General features: G+C 37.6%; 1 protein-coding gene across 5 annotated transcripts in view; it reads left to right on the plus strand.

Annotated features, from left to right (window-relative positions):
* Positions 1-16,795, plus strand: part of ARHGEF6 (Rac/Cdc42 guanine nucleotide exchange factor 6) — a 129,152-nt gene that overhangs the window by 96,121 nt on the left and 16,236 nt on the right. For 2 of the 5 annotated variants that reach the window (XM_059680244.1, XM_059680248.1), the window contains 8 exons: positions 2,469-2,607; positions 5,740-5,799; positions 7,907-8,053; positions 10,970-11,056; positions 11,826-11,904; positions 12,876-13,021; positions 14,683-14,820; positions 16,588-16,608. In XM_059680244.1, coding sequence (XP_059536227.1) covers positions 2,469-2,607; positions 5,740-5,799; positions 7,907-8,053; positions 10,970-11,056; positions 11,826-11,904; positions 12,876-13,021; positions 14,683-14,820; positions 16,588-16,608 — 817 coding nt within the window. The remainder of the gene's footprint in view (positions 1-2,468; positions 2,608-5,739; positions 5,800-7,906; positions 8,054-10,969; positions 11,057-11,825; positions 11,905-12,875; positions 13,022-14,682; positions 14,821-16,587; positions 16,609-16,795) is intronic. The other 3 variants (XM_059680245.1, XM_059680246.1, XM_059680247.1) reach the window with 3 other exon arrangements.

Raw genomic sequence — 16,795 nt, forward strand, 5'->3', positions numbered from 1 at the left:
AAAATGCATCTAATGACTACTTTAAAATTTATAAAATACTTTCCTATACAGAGGCAGTGTGGTGTCATGGAAAGACCTGAGGCTTTAACTTCACATTTGAGTATGAACCCCAACTTAGCCATGCACATTCTGTTACTCATTCTTCTTGAGACTCAAGTTTCTCATCTGTAAAATGAGGATAACACCTGTGTTGAAATGTTGTGAATCTATAATAATAAAAGTGCAATATGCTAATTAGACCAGACATCCTTCCAGATGACCTTCCAGACGAAGCCGGGACTTCTGCCCACCCTGTATATCATTACACCAAAGCGAGGGAAGCCCAGGTCCCAGGTGCCAGAGGGAAGCCGGTGCCGGCAGCAGGGGAAGGAAGGCATCGGGCCTCTAGAATTAAATAAGAACCAATGTATGCAATGATCTTAGCATGAAATAGTAGCCTTACAAACCCCAAGTATTTAATCTTAATAATTGTAGTAGGAAGTAGGTTTTATTTCTATTTTACAGATGAGTCATCTGAGGCTAGGTCACTGATCCAGGGTCACCAGATCTGTTTTTTGTTTGTTTTGTTTTAGTTGAAAATCCATTATTATTATTTTTAAATTTTTTATTATTAAATTTACTGGGGTGACATTGGTTAATATGATCATTTAAGCTTCAGGTGTGGGTTTCTATGTTACAAGATCTGTATCTTGCACTGTGTGCCCACAGCAAATCTGTTTTATGACTCCAAGTTTTGGGCACTTCACTCTCTTCAGCTGCTTTTGGAGCAAGATTGCAAAAACTGCTAAAATAACATTAATCATTAAATGTGACCACTCAGATGCGATTTAGCTTTCCGTAAGGCAGCAATTCTTAGTCCTTTTCCCCCTCTGACACATATGTGATACTCAAGGAAGCTGAGACATTAGCTGAAGCTCCATCCTTTTCCCTCCTGCTTAAAAAAAAATCATAGAAGGAGAATGTATGTTAATAGGGATAACCTGTAACCCACCCCATTCTCAACCCTCCTAGTATTTAATAATGATAAGTTTCATTGAACACATTTCACAACTTATTGCAATTCATCACAGTTGGGGACCACTGGATAAGATGTGTCCTAGGGAGAATAAGTTGTTCAGGGTTTCTGTTGGAGAGTGATGAAAAAGATTGGTGGGGCCAGTAGGCGTCTAAAAAAAATAAGACATGATCTCATAGGCAATCAGAGGTTCTCGAGTAGGAAAGCAATGGGATTAAAATGGTGGTATTAAGAATAGTTCAGGCCGAAACCGGTTTGGCTCAGTGGATAGGGCGTCGGCCTGCGGACTGAAGGGTCCCGGGTTCGATTCCGGTCAGGGGCATGTACCTGGGTTGCGGGCATATCCCCAGTGGGAGATGTGCAGGAGGCAGCTGATCGATGTTTCTCTCTCATCGATGTTTCTAACTCTCTATCTCTCTCCCTTCCTCTCTCTAAAAAAAAATAGTTCAGAAGTGAAAAAGCCTAGAAGATCACTTGGGTTATTGAAGTGAACCAGATAAGATGAGAAAGCCTGAACTGAGGCAGTAGCAGTGGGAATGGAAAGGAATAAACAGATACAAGAAGACTTGTAACTGATAGGATATGCTTGGGCAAGCAAAGAGGTAAAGGGATCAAGTGATAGACAAAAGTTTCAAAATATGGTTTAGTTAGGCAGTAGGTATTCTTAATTATATTTTGTGTAAATGTATATAAAATGATTTTGCAGCCTTGGGACTCAATATCCTGTTGGTGAAGACAATCCACAGGGTGCTTAAAGGGCAGAGAAAGCACAAGCTGAGAATAGATATTTACAGAACATAGTTAATAAACTATTAATACACTCTCCTTTATTTTTAACCAAGTTGTTTGGGTAGCTTGCTATACTGGTTTCAGATCCTAGGCTAAGTGACTTTATAGTTTGTCATACAAACATGCTGCTATCTGAATATAGTACTTGATTCTGGAACAATACAAGTGGGTGCTCCGGTGATAGGGAGCACTTGGTGAGTTGCTACCCTTGGCATCTGACCAGCCAATAGCTAGGATGTTTGAAGCGACAAGCAAATAGCTTTTAAAACCTGATATCAAGGTCATCTGATAGACTGTATGCCCTATTCCCATGAATGCAGTCTCCTTATAGGTAGGGATTTCTGTTTTGTTCATTGTGGTATTCCCAACAGAGAATGGAGCCTGTTGCTTAGTAGATGCAGTAATTGTTGGATGAGTAAATGAAACCAGGGTTCATGAATGTCTGGCTTACCACTGTAGCCCCAGCTCTCTGTGCAATGCTAATTGCATAGAGGAACTGAATAAAGGTTTACTGGATTAAGTTAAAATGAAAGGGACAGAATTTAGTCCAGTGAAACAAAATTTTATTTTGTTTTATGTTATGTGAAATACATTAAATAATGTTCAGTTAATTTTTTTCATGAAAGATTAAGCAGTAACAAATTTGTATTTGTCCTTTTGGTAGTGATGAACTGGAGCAATTTATGGAAAATCAAGGTGCATCCAGCCCAGGTATCCTCATTTTAACAACAAGCCTCAGCAAACCATTCATGAGACTGGAGAAGTATGTTACTCTCTTGCAAGAGTTGGAACGACATATGGAGGTAAGGGAAGGTGAGCTTTTTAAAGCTCATGCATAAATTATGGGGCTCTGCTCTTAGAGGAAGCTGTCAGTCTGCCTTCAAACTTAACCTTACTGCAGAATTCAGAAAAAGCCCTAGTTTCCAAATTTACTTGATCTAATCTCCCCTCTTCCCAGACTTTTGGTTTTTCTTTTTGTGCAGCAAAAAAGGGGGCATTTCCCCCCTTCGGAATATTCTTTACTCTTTATGCATTTTTATTTATTTTTTCCAGCTTTATTGAAGTATAATTGAGAAATAAAAATTGTGTATATTGGGGTATACAACATGATTTTCTTAAGGTGTATAATGTGATGATTCAATATACACAAATGTCAGGGAATGATTACCACAATCAAGTTAATGAACACATCCATCATCTCAAATAGTTACCATTTTTTATACTGAGAACTCTTCAGATCTACTCTCTTAGCAAAAGTATACAATACAATGTTATAAACTATAATCACCGTGAACTTATGTTATCCACCCTTTACTATTAAATATTCATGATCATTCTTTTCTCCTTTTCCCCTCCCAGCATTGGTCCTGTTGCTTCCCTCAAGTCTCTGCTAACTTGTTGACTTAGGTTTTCTTCTGCCCTCTCATCTGTAGATGGTGGTTCAATCAAAATCATCCAGGAAATCTTATGTTCTGGTATATGAACAACCTTATTGTGGGATATAGACAGGAATATTTATCTCTTGAGCTCTGTGGTCATTCAGCTGCCTGACTTTGGATTATAATGGAAGATTCTTGTATTTCCTTAAAGATTAATAAATGGGTCCAATATTAGTTTATCTCTCTTTGCATCTATACATCTACATCAAGGTCCCCTCACATTTTTGTTTATAAACTTACAATTAACTTGCCACAGCTATAACATAGCCATATGTTTTCTAAATATTAAGATTTCAGTGAGGCCTGATAATTGATTTTTATTTTTTTACCAAGAGCCCAGGCACTCGTATTAAAAAACAAATAACAGGGATAGCTTCTTGAGCTGCTCATGAACATGGGGTTTTGAGGTGTGGGTGGGAAAGGAGAGCCTGCTAGGGGAGGCTGCATTCACCCTACTTGCTCTTCCTGTGTCTGGGGAAAGGTTTGAGGTTTTAAAGGGTTTGATTATCTCTAAAAAAAAAAAAAAAAAGAAAAGGTTGCACACTGCTTGTCTTGTCAGCATTTGTAAGGATTGAAAGTATTTACTCTGAGCAAAACCACATTCTCAGGTTATTTGACCTGCCAGAAAGCTGGAGGCAGTGGGGAACTAGTAGTAAAGCCCGCGGGAATGAAATTTCAGTTAGGGCTTGGGAAGGTGCTGACCTCTGGATGCCTTTCCAAAAGCTTAAACAATTTGATGAACCGTTTGAGGTTTGCCCCTCCTTGCTTGTCACAAAAATCCAGAAACTAGTGGCCTCTGTTTCTGTTACTGCTCAGTGCTGAACTACGAATATACACTTAATTTGGAGAGAAAAATCCCCACATCTACTGCCTGGATCCTCTATCTTGGCCTTCCTTGTATCAGAGCCCATTTCTACTTCTACCTCCATTTGCTGTCAGTTACCTGTCTTGGCTGCCTTCCATTTTCCACCATAAGATAATACACACCCTTAGCACTGATTCACCACCAGTGAGACACTTGATCCAGCTTTCTGATTGTTTAGTATGGCTGATGGCTAATGGAAGATAGAACCTGAACTTTACAGCTGATTTGGGTAAGGATAAATTTAAGTATAAAAAGAATACAACCTTTCCTTTCATTAAACAATGCTGGTTTTGGCTTGGATCAGACACCTAGTCTGTTCAGCTCTGTATTTTATCACCCAAGGCTGGTTGAGCAGCAGATTGTCTTCCCATTACTCCAGCTGAATTCCAAAGGTTAGGTACATATATACCCCCAATGTTAGATACATATCTATACTTCATATAACCCCATATAGGTGTATATCTATCCCCAAGAAGCTCTACTTTTCCTTCATAAACAGTTATGGAGATGTGCATTTCTCAAAGCAATTTTTTTATTGATTAAGGTATTAAAAATGTGTGGTCCCCCATTGCTCCCCCACCCCCCCAATCCTGCTCAAAGCAATTTTTGAAGCTGTCCACTTTTTGGTGTTGTAAGTACTGTGGAATTGCAGACAATATGTAATCACTTTGCTTAAGAAGGCATATATGGTATAAAACTTGGATTTCCGCCCCCCACCCATTTGCCATTTGAGTCTGCTGAAAGAAAAAAGAAGCATTTTAGGAGATAAAATTGGATTGATTTTTCTCTTAACCACCACTCTGTTTCCATAATTCCCTATGTATTGTCATTTACTAACAATGTGACTAATGATGCCCCCAATTATTTTTTTATTAACAGCAAAAAAGGAAATGGTAACTTTTGCCTCAATAACCATACCTAATATGTGGTTATCAAATATAATGATGTGTTACCACCCATTTTCATACCTTTTAAAACATTTTTATTTTATTTTAGAAAGTGGAAGGGGAGAAAAGAGAGAGAGAGAGAGAGAGAGAGAGAGAGAGAGAGAGAGAGAGAGAGAGAGAGAGAAACATCGATGTGAGAGAAAAACATCAATTGGTTGCCTTCCCCATACGCCCCAACTGGGGATTGAACCCACAACTTTTTGGTGTTTCCGTGTATGGACAACACTCCACCAACTGAGCCAGAGTGGCCAGGGCTTAAAAATTGATTCATTGCTCCACCCATCCATGCATTCACTGGTTGCTTCCTGAATATGCCCTGACAGGGGTTCAAACCCACAACCTTGGTGCATCAGGGCAATACTTTAACCAAATGAGCTCTCCGGTAAGGTTTTAATTTCTTAATCATCTAATAATTGGCGGTGCTGATATTCCAAATGCTCAAATGCTTTCTTTAAATTTTTACATTAGCATACATTAAAATTGACTTTTTTCTTTTGATGTCAGTTTTATGACATGCATAGATTTGTGTTACTACTCCCACTATTGAGATACAGAACAGTTCCATCATCCCCAAAATTTCCTCATTTTGTCTCTTTGCAGCCACACCCTTCTCCCACCTCTAACCCCTGGCAACTACTGATCTGTTCTTTTTTAATATTGTTTTAAAATGTATTCATTTAATAGGATATACATCCAGATCATCAAGATGTTCTGAAAGCCATCATAGCATTCAAAACTCTCATGGTAGGTCATGCTCTAAAATTATATTTCTCCATTTTTATGCTGTGTTTCTAAAAGAGTAATTTGTGTGTAACATTTATTTTCTTATGAAAAGGTCTTTAGAGTGGAAACAATAAGCTCTAGTGACAATATTGCCAGGATTGATTCATTTAAATTTGTCTTCCAAAAATCATGCTTACCTAAGAAAGGTTGCCAGTCTGAGGGTATAAAGCACTCACATTTGAAGTCTCTGCCACATTAAGCATTGCTGTGTAGGTGGGGGGTTTCCTCTAGTCTCTTTGTCTTTACCCCTGTGTTGCTCACCTTATGTTGGTGCAACTTGTTGTTCACTGACTGACATCAATACTAGATTCATCTACTTATGCCAAAAGGTGTGAATTTATTCTTTGCATATGAAAAAAATCTTCATCAAATGTAAAAGGAAAAGAAAACCTACTAAAATACAATTGCTTTATATAGATTGCTATCAAATGTGCCTGTAATCTTGTATCTTGAGCATGATAGTTAATGACTTCTTGATACCAACTGATGTAAAACCACTTGGTGGCATTTTAGAAGGAAATAAAACATTATTTTGGGCAACTGACTAAGTTTAGCTTCAGTTGAGACATTTCTGTAGCATTCTAAGTGATTGAGATTAATGTTTAGTTATTGATTCTTGCTGTAAGGTTGTGATGCAACATTCACTATCACCTCGTTTTTATTGCTGTTGAAAGATCAGTACCTGACATGTCCGTGGTTAAACAGAAAATTGAAGACCATAATAAGGAATTAGGTTAAAATTGCTCTTATAGATCAAAAACAGTCTAATATTGGCAGTTTTACATGGTTCAACACATGTTGTAAAACTTGCTTTGATGGTGATAGTATATTTATTTGCACTATAGATGCTTCAAAAATATATGTACAATGAATTTATTTCTTCAAGTTTCCATTTTTGCTGAAAGTGGCAGCATAAATTTTCTAGAAAACACATGCAAAAAAACTGACATTTATTTGCAAACAGTGACATAATTAATCATATGCTTATTTTTATATTTAATTTGGAATGAGTACTGTTACATTACTCTAAGATAATTTCACACTTTCTGAAGCAATGGTGTGTGTGTGTATGTATGCGTGTGTGTGTGTGTGTGTGTGTTGTATTGTATTGTATTTATATCCCACCTATTGTTTCTTGGTTTGTATTTTCCATTTGTACTCATGAAATTCAGGTGTATCTCTTTTTTTCCAATCCTTTTAGGAATAAAAATTAATTTAGTATTTTTAATAGAATTTACTAGTAGTTCCTAAATAAAGTATAGGGTAGTACATATGTTTTATTATAAGATTAGTTTGATTCGTTGTGGCATAAAGAATTAATTTTTCTCTTTTTCTGTAATTCTTGGAGTCACTTTTTATTTTTATTTTTTTAGTATTTTTTTTATTGATTTCAGAGAGGAAGGGAGATGGAGAGAGACATAGAAACATCAATGATGAGAGAAAATCATTGATTGGCTGCCTCCTGCACACTCTCCACTGGGGATCGAGCCCACAACCCGGGCATGTGCCCTGACCGGAAATTGAACCGTGGCCTACTGGTTCATAGGTTGATGCTCAACGACTGAGCCATGCTGGCCAGGTCTGGAGTCACTTTTTTTTTTTTAAATTAAGATGTTAGTTGATTGGAAACTGAGCATGTATTAGAAAAATAAAATTCCTTTGTAATTAAAACACCATTTATGTAGGTAGACAAGATTGAGAGGAGCTAGAGCAGGAACATCACCCAGAAGTTCTGAATCTACCAATTGGTCTCCTGGTTCTGTTTGATGTGATTCTGCTACTTGTCTTCCCATATTCCTTGCAGGGAAGGAGAAACAAGCTCCGTCCTCCATTTGTCTTAATATTTTGGCAAGATGAAAAGTAGCTCTTCTTCACAAAACTTTTGGAGACTCAAGGCTAGAAATTGAGAGTAGTGGATTTTTCCATCTGTCAAGACATTGGTGATGGGATTCATGGTGAAGAATAGGAACACTGTGGAAGTCTATGAGACTCAAAAGCGACATCTTACTTTGGTCTTGTTTTAGGTCTGTTTTATAAGAATTTCTGTTCCTCTGCTTTTCTTCTATAGGGACAGTGCCAAGATCTAAGAAAACGAAAACAGCTGGAGTTGCAGATACTTTCTGAACCTATTCAGGCATGGGAAGGGGAGGATATTAAAACATTGGGAAATGTAATTTTTATGTCACAAGTAATGGTACAGTACGGAACATGTGAGGTAAGATGTTTCAAATCTCAACACCATTTTTTCCATTTTTCACGTTTTTCTTCCTTTATTTGTTCTTTAATCACGGTCAAATGCTCGAACATTCAAAGAAACTGAGCACCTATTCTTTGCCCAATACTGCTAGGTGCTATGGGAGATAGGAAGACAGAACACACATTGTTCTCTGCCTTCAAAGAATTCCTTAAGAACAGATTAAAACACAAGTTGAAAGTAGAAAACAAACCAAAATAATCAATGCCAGTTTGTGCAATCTCAACAATAGATTCTATTGACGTTCAGAGAAGGATATTTTATGGAGAGTAAAAAAGAATATTTTATGGAGATAAGATTTGAGGAGGAGGGCCATGAAGAGGGAAGGAAAGGATTTTGTAAGGTAGAGGTCATTTTTATTCCAGAAGAGAACAGGAAATGGTCTTTTTTCTACAACACAGTGAGGAGGCCAGTCTGTTAGGAGCAGAGGAAGCATGTTGGGCAGAGTGGAGAAGTTGATTGAGTCAGAGTCAGGTTATGAAGAACCTTGGATGTCAGACAAGAATAGTTCACATTGACGCAGCAGGCAATAGGAAACTATGAGACTTTGGTAGAAGAGAAACATAATGAAAGGGATATTTAATCTGACAACCATATATGTCAGGTAAGCTGGAGGGGGTGGGGCTAGAAACAGAAAGTATAGATGAGTTGGAAAGTGATAAGTACCCCTGATGAAGGTAGTGGTGGAGAGAATGAAACTTAAGGGGCAAATCTCAGGCATGTTTAGATGGGAAAGTCTATAGGAAGTTGTGGGCTAGAGGAAATAGCAAATGTAATTTAGATGTGTTAGCTTTCAAGTAACTGTAGGTATCCAGGTGGAAATGTCTTGTAGGTAGCTGTTAAAAAAAAAAGTATAGAAATGTGAGTGGGAGGTCAGAGTTAGAGGCAGAGACTTAGATGTCTCTGACAGATGGGCCTTCCAACGAAGTAAATATCCAGAGAGAAGCACAGAGGGCTGAAGATGTATTATGTCTTTTAGGAAGGGGGTAGAGTAGGGGAAGAAGGTTGATTATGTTAACTGGTATGATTTATCTGGTATTAGAATTGCCTTCCCACTCTTAAAACATCTTCCTATGCTCCCGGACAGGTCTCTGTCAGAGATTCATTACATAGGGTTAATAAGCAATCTCATTTAAAACGTAAATACTCTGGGGGAGGTTAATGCAGAGAGTTTAACTATTAGAGTTTCACACCTTTGGATAAACCTCTTCGATGAAGGGAGGAAGAATCACTACCTGAAAGAAAAGACAAAGAGGAAGATAGAGGAGGACTGGGAGAGTGTGGAGTCATGGAAATTCCAGGAAAATCATTTGAAAATGGTCAGCCTGCTGAGTGCTACAGAAGATTCAGAGGTCAAGGAGCATGGAGACCAAGAAGAAGCCATTGGATTTCGCTAGAAGGCAGTTATTGATTACTTTAAGAGAACAAAGCAAGTAGGTAGGGATCAATAGGGAGAACATGAAGGCAGCAAAACACAACCCAGTTTCCCCCCTTTCTTATCTGATTAAAATTTAAAGCAGGGAAACATTATCTATTTATAGACCAGTCAAATATTACAAGAAGTGGTATTTTGTATAAGTAGTCACAGGGGCAAGTGAAGGCCTATTATGATAGGAAATGTGCATATGTTAAAAGCAAAAAGAAAAAGCTAATGGAATAGGTGAGGCTGCTAGAAGACAGAGGCGAGATATCTATAGAAGGAAGCCAAGGAAGAGAAAGATGTGAAAGGATGGAGAGCCCTTGTTAGAAGAGTTAGCTTCAAAAGGTTGCTCTTCTCAAGTGGGAAGAAGAAGATGGAGATAGGTATAAGGATAATTGCAGCTAAGATGACTGGACATGTAAGCTGAATGTAATTGTTTGCATCTACTAATTGCATATCTGTTTAAGGAGTTCAGAGAAATCCTTCTGTGTAAAATTTTCTTTCGTGCCATTAAAAAGTATTTACTTCTCTTTATATATGCAAAAACTATCTTGTTCTTACTGATTAAAAGTAATTTTATAAATAAGAATTTAACATACATGTTAGAACATAATAAATTTCCTATCACCTGAAAAACTCTTTATTTTGCTACTTTTCAAAATAAAATAGTTTTCTTTTTGTGAACCTAGATCAGCCGTGGGAAAACTACAGCCCACGGGCCGGATCTGCCCGGTTGAAATGAATAAAACTAAAAAAAAAAAAAAAAAAAAAAAAAGACCGTACCCTTTTATGTAATGATGTTTACTTTGGATTTATATTAGTTCACACAAACACTCCATCCATGCTTTTGTTCCGGCCCTCCGGTCCAGTTTAAGAACCCATTGTGGCCCTCGAGTCAAAAAGTTTGCCCACCCCTGTCCTAGATAGTTATCTTGTGCTCTGGCTGCAGCTTGGGCAGGAAGGCATTAATTATGTGACTCTCAGGCTTACATACTTGGGAAACAACCAGGGTTATTTGTATTTAATTGTTATGTCTGGGAAGGAGAGAGACTTGGTTTATATCCATTTCAAAATAAAATTCAACTAGTTCTGTGCTTTTAAATTGAGTATCTTTCTTTTAAATTTGCTGTTCATGTTTCATTGCCTTATGTAATATCTATGTTACAAAATAGTAATTCCAGAGGCTATGTTTATTGATTTTAGAGAGAGGAATGGGGAGAGAGAGAGACAGAAAAAAAGTAATCGATGTGAGAAACATTGATAGGTTGCCTCCCCGTACATGCACCAACTGGGGATGGAACCTAGATATGTGCTCTGACCGGGAATCAAACCCATGACCTTTTGGTGTACAGGATGATGCTCCAACCAACTGAGCCACACTGGCCAGGGCCAGAAATTCTTAACAAATAAAATGTCCAATTTCTATTCTTCACTTAATATTTTTCATTCCACTTCAGGAAAAAGAGGAGCGGTACCTCATGTTATTTTCAAATGTCTTGATAATGTTATCTGCAAGTCCTCGGATGAGTGGCTTTATCTATCAGGTTAGTAGATTTCATATAGAACCAATAGCAGGACTCATAATTAACAGAGGTTTCCATCCAGATGCAATATTTCTACTATAACATTAAAAGCTCCATCCAAAAAAGGCAGAATGTTCTGAACCTTCATTGTAATTATATAGCTTAGAAGAGCGGATGTGCCTTAGATCCTTTATATTACTATAATGGGTTTATCCTGAATGTCCACTGCGCTGGTTATAAATGTATAAACATAAATATAAGTCTGCAACTAGATCAATTAGCAAAAGCATTTTACAGGTCCATATTATATCATTACTGTTAAAAAACTATAAAGCTGGAACCTCATCCTAACAGTCTCATCATATGGTTTGAATTTCTGAGATGCAAATCATTAAACTCCTTAAGAAATTAAACTTCCTTCAGTCTGTTCCCTAAATATGGAGTATTATAAATTACTGTTGCCTCTTATCTTGGCCTAGCAATTATTAATTTTCATAAAATTTGAGTCTTCGTTTACTGATTTTTCATGAAAATCTGTTAGAAAAGTAAGCTGTTTATAAATCTTGACCTTATGGTTTAGGGTGTGCTAGCAAAACACAACCCAGTTTTTCCTTTCTGATCTTATTGAAATTTAAAGCAGGGAAACATTATCTATTGACAGACCAGAGAAATATATCTAGCCATAATCTGGCAGTGATTCCTGAGAGGGTCAGAAAATCTAATAGAACTAAGCAGAGACATGTGCAACCACAGAATTAATGGGAAATGTTCTTTTTTTTTTTCCTGGTAGGGAAAAATACCAATAGCAGGAATGGTGGTGACTAGATTAGATGAAATTGAAGGGAATGACTACACATTTGAAATCACAGGTAGGTAATTTTCTTTTTTTTCATGTAGCTACTTCAAATCCTTTTTGGAAAGAAGTGGGGTTTAAATAAATAAATGCTATTATTTTCTGTTATATAGTCCACAAGTAACTTTTGCATGGGCATGACAAAGTATATATCATTTCCTGGGATAATTAGGGTACAGCTATAGAACAGAGAAGTCTCCTGGTCATTCAAAAGCCTCAGGTTTGCCATTAGTTTCAATTTTCTCTTGAATAAGAGCTACTTGTTAGAGCTAAGAAATAACAAAATGGACTGATGTTAATGCAATTTTCTCCCCTTTCTGCCATCTATTCCCTGGTGGCAGAGAAGCCAAAGATGTGGAATTTTATCAGCAATTTTATCATTAGCTTATGAATTAGCAAGATTTTATTATGTTTCTAAAAAGTGCTGAAAAGCCATAAAACTTTTTTCACAAATTGAGAAAATGCCTGGCTCTCTGACATTTTAGCCTGTTGTCCCTTTTGCCAGGTCAATGGTTTGTACTTTATGCACTGATATGGTGCAATGGTGAACACTAGGATAATGGTCCCAGACCTTACCCCCCTTTTTCCCTATAGGGAGTTAAAGGTTTGGTGTTAGGTGTAACCAGTCTTAGTTGGATTTTGTTTCAACTTTGATATTGGGTAAAACTACAATATTCTCACTTTAGATTATGAATTAAATGCACTCTACTTAAATTTTTGGATTGTGAGTTTGTTTAGAGTGAAGTTTTATACTACTTCTAAGATTCTGTAAGCAGTAGAAATCAAGGACGGTTTTACAAATCAGATATAACTATTTCTTTATTATCACAGCATATCTGTTCTTTATATAGTAGTTTCAAAAGCGTTCTCCCATAAGTATAAAAACTCCTGAAAATAGACACTTGAGTCCAAGTTGTGTGAAGTGTTTTTGAATGAGGCAAGCTCAAGGTTCTCCTTGCCTTTTGTTTCCAAATGCGGGTGATTCAGGTCACATATTAGAGAGAATTGTGGTCCACTGCAGCAACAACCAGGACTTCCAGGAATGGCTGGAACAGCTGTATAGACTGATTAGAGGACCTGCCTCCTGCAGTTCATTATCCAAGACATCATCATCATCTTGTAGTGCTCATTCTGTAAGTAGTCCATTTGTTCTGTCCAGGGATTACTAAATCGTCAAATCCTGTCTGCTGAGGACTTATAAGAAGCAGTGAGCATGCCCTTAATCTTTGGGTAGTCTATGTTCTGTAGGTTTTGAAGTACAGTTAAGCCTCACTAATTTGTATTTCTTGTGGAGAGAGGTCCTCCTAAATTAATACAGTTTTACTTAAATGTGTGCAGTTTAGTTTGATCTTAACTTGGAGTACCAACTAACTGCTAGCAACATTTTTCTAACCAGAAGTCCTGCTAAAATGTTTTAATGATAGGCAAGATTTATTTTTAGTTAGCAACTGTTGTTCTCATATTAATAGTGTGCTAAGTCAAAACCATCAGTTTACCTTCATAAGTATTGAAGCATATCCATGTAATCTCATTTATACTATCACTAGAGGCCTAGGACATGAAATTCATGCGGTGGGGGGGTCCCTCAGCCCAGCCTGCACCCTCTCCAATCTGGGACCCTTTGGGGAATGTCCGACTGTGGGATCAGGCCTAAACCTGCAGTTGGACATCCCTCTCTCAATCCAGGACTGCTGGCTCCTAACCGCTCACCTGCCTGCCTGTCTGATTGCCCCAACCCCTCTGCCTGCCTTCCTGATCACCCCTAACGTGCCCCATGCCGGCCTGATTGACCCTAACTTGCCCCCCTGCTGGCCTGATCATCCCTAACTTGCCCCCTTGCCAGCCTGATTGCCCCTAACTGCCTCTGCCTTGGCCCCAGCCCCAGCCTAAGCCGCAGTCTAGCCTCCCTCTGTGGGAGGTGACATGAAGGATCAGGGAAGGCACCGCCCCCATTACCCCGCTGCTGCTGCCACTGTTGGCCTGAGCCTTGGCCCTTGCAGCCACTGCAGCTTTGTCTAGAAGGATGTCCGGAAGGTCGTCTGGAAGATGTCTGCTCTAATTAGCATATTACCCTTTTATTAGTATAGATATTCACTCAGTAGCTTTCAAGGGTAAACTCTTAGTTTGTTTTCTTCCAAGTTATCATAAATTTAGCTATTTATGGAATTTGAATTGATGAGATTTTACTGTACTTGCTGAGTAATACTGAAGATATGCTGTGTTGTTTATTAACACTCAAACCTATGATACCAAAATTCCAGTTTGGGGAACTGTGTGTTGTGGTAGGAAGAACAAGGGCTTTGACCTCAGATCTGGGTTCAAATATTAGCTTTGCCAATTATTGGCTAATTACTTCACTTTGTTACAGTTTTTCTTATGTTTGTTCTGATGAAATAACCAATTTAAGTATCTAATAGAGTGCTAAACATATAACTGAACTCATTAAATTTTGACTGTTCTCCCTTATAGATGAAAAAATTTCTGCCTTTAATGAAATTGTAGAAGAGAGAGGGAGAACAGGAGTATGGGATATTGAATTCATTTAGTACTGTTCCATAGAGACCCCATAATCTTTTTTTTTCCAGTTTTGCTTTTTTTAAAAATTTCTTTATTGGTTAAGGTATTAGAGACCCCATAATCTTGACTGGAAAGTGCAAGTTCTTAAACTGGAGACTTTTGTTTTTTGTTCTTTCCTTTCTGTGACTGGCACTGCTGATCCAATGACACTATTGATGTTCTCTTACTGTGGGGCATAAGGTTGGGTTCCAATGGCAGATTGCCAATATCTCATCAGACATTTTCCCAGTCTTTTAGCTCTACTGGACAGCCCCGAGGACCCTTGGAGCCTCCTCAAATTATAAAACCATGGAGTTTAAGTTGTCTACGACCTGCACCTCCACTTAGACCATCAGCAGCACTAAGTTATAAAGAGGTAATTTTACTGTATATGATATAAAATGCTTCTGACAAGCTAATTTTGTAGCCTATTACCAATAGTTCTGAGGGAATGTGCTTAGAATTTATGATAGGTGATACAGGTCAGTCAATTGCTTGATTCATTGATTTTTTATTTCTTTTTAAAAATATTTTTATTGATTTCAGAGGGGAGAGAGAGAGAGAGAGAGAGACATCAATGATGAAAGACAATCATTGATCGGCTGCCTCCTGCATGCCGCCTGCTGGGGATCGAGTCCCCAACCCAGGCATGTGCCCTTGACCAGAATCAAACCCGGAACCCTTCAGTCCATAGGCTGACACTCTATCCACTGAGCCAAACCAGCTAGGGTGATTTTTAGTTCTTAATTTTCTTTTTCCCCATTGTGTATCTAGAAATATTTATTGAATTTCCACAGGGTTTATGTGTACTGAGTTTCCCCAACCTCCTCTTGAAGTGCCTTTGTTTTACCTTTATGATGATATGATAATTTTTAAATTGGTGTGATGTATACACATCTCAAACAAGAGCCACTTCATTAGAGTTGAATTTCCAACCAAACAGACCCAATTCTACTTTTTGGATCATTTTGATCTATTGAACCAAATCAGTAGATTCTTATGGTAACAAGCCATGTGTCTGAACTATGAAAGTCTGAACTATTTGCTGCAGTTGAAAAGGGAAAAGAAGTTAATGAAAGGAATGTCTTTAAAAAGGAGTCTTCTAAGTCAACTGTAGAGGACATTTGATATTTGGGGAGTGTGGGGATTTCAAGGCTTTATTTTCTCTCGAAGTTGCAATCAGGAAATGTCAGTCACTAGCTTCCATAGCTGTGTGGAGTTTACCTTTTCCATCCAGTCGTTTTTCCCCCTAACCTGTTGCTAACCATTTCAGCTTTTAGAAAAGATCATCATTTATTTGTAACTGTTCTTTAAATAGGCCTTAGTGAGTGCAGATTTAAGTTTATGACAGTTGTGAGACACGTCTTAGAGTTATGATGCAAAGACAGCATATATTTGTCTATCATATGTTTTGATGAATGATGAAGACTTAGCTGAATTTTGAGTTTGTTTTTATTTGAAACACATGCTACTGTTTTGATTGTTGCCTCAACTCGTAGTGTAGTAAAAATGGAACAATATTTGGACACTGGAAAACTATTTTATTCTTTCAACCCAACAGGATAGGAAAAATAACTCTTGAGCTGAATTTTCATTATGTACCTTTTTTCAGAATTTGGCCATGAAACAGTCCCACAGGTTTGCTTTGAAAATTGACCTGTGATAATTGCAATCATCCAATTTTTTCTTTGATTACCTAAACCAGGAGTGCCAATTCATATTTATGTAGGTCCCCTTTTTGATGATGGATATTTTATAATTGTCAGTTACTAAATTCAAATTAAGGTGAGCTTTGAGGGGGTAAAATTGACTTAATCCTTCACAGAACTAATCCATTAAAACTAAGGCATGATTATTTTTTTTCTGCTGGGAGAAGAGAGTTATTAATAAATTCTTACTATGCAGTGTATATTTTAGTTATTTTCAACATTTGTTATTCTGCACAGAACTGTATTCCTTGGGCTTTTGCATGATGATATTGCATCTAAAACTAATGTGGGAAACGTGATGATATTCTCTCTGTGTAATTTATGATAACACTAACATTTCAAATGTTGTTTTAGAAGTATTGATAAATGGATTTGGTCATTGTAACCATCGACCTCTCACGCTCATCTTCTCTTTCTTTACATATTCACTTTAGAGGATGTCTTATATCTTGAAGGTAAGGGTAGAACACTATCTTTGGCTTACAGTGACATCATAATGTTGTGCTGTAACCTTTTATGAATGAAGCTTTCCTTTGTGCTTGTTTTGTCCCTTGTTATTATTGGTGGCTAAAATATGAAGATGCAATTCTGGCATGTAAGTATTTTCTTCAAAATGCAGGCTCTTGTGAAATACATATGAAA

This window comes from Myotis daubentonii, chromosome X (genome assembly GCF_963259705.1).
Source record: "Myotis daubentonii chromosome X, mMyoDau2.1, whole genome shotgun sequence".
Taxonomy (NCBI): Eukaryota; Metazoa; Chordata; class Mammalia; order Chiroptera; family Vespertilionidae; genus Myotis; species Myotis daubentonii.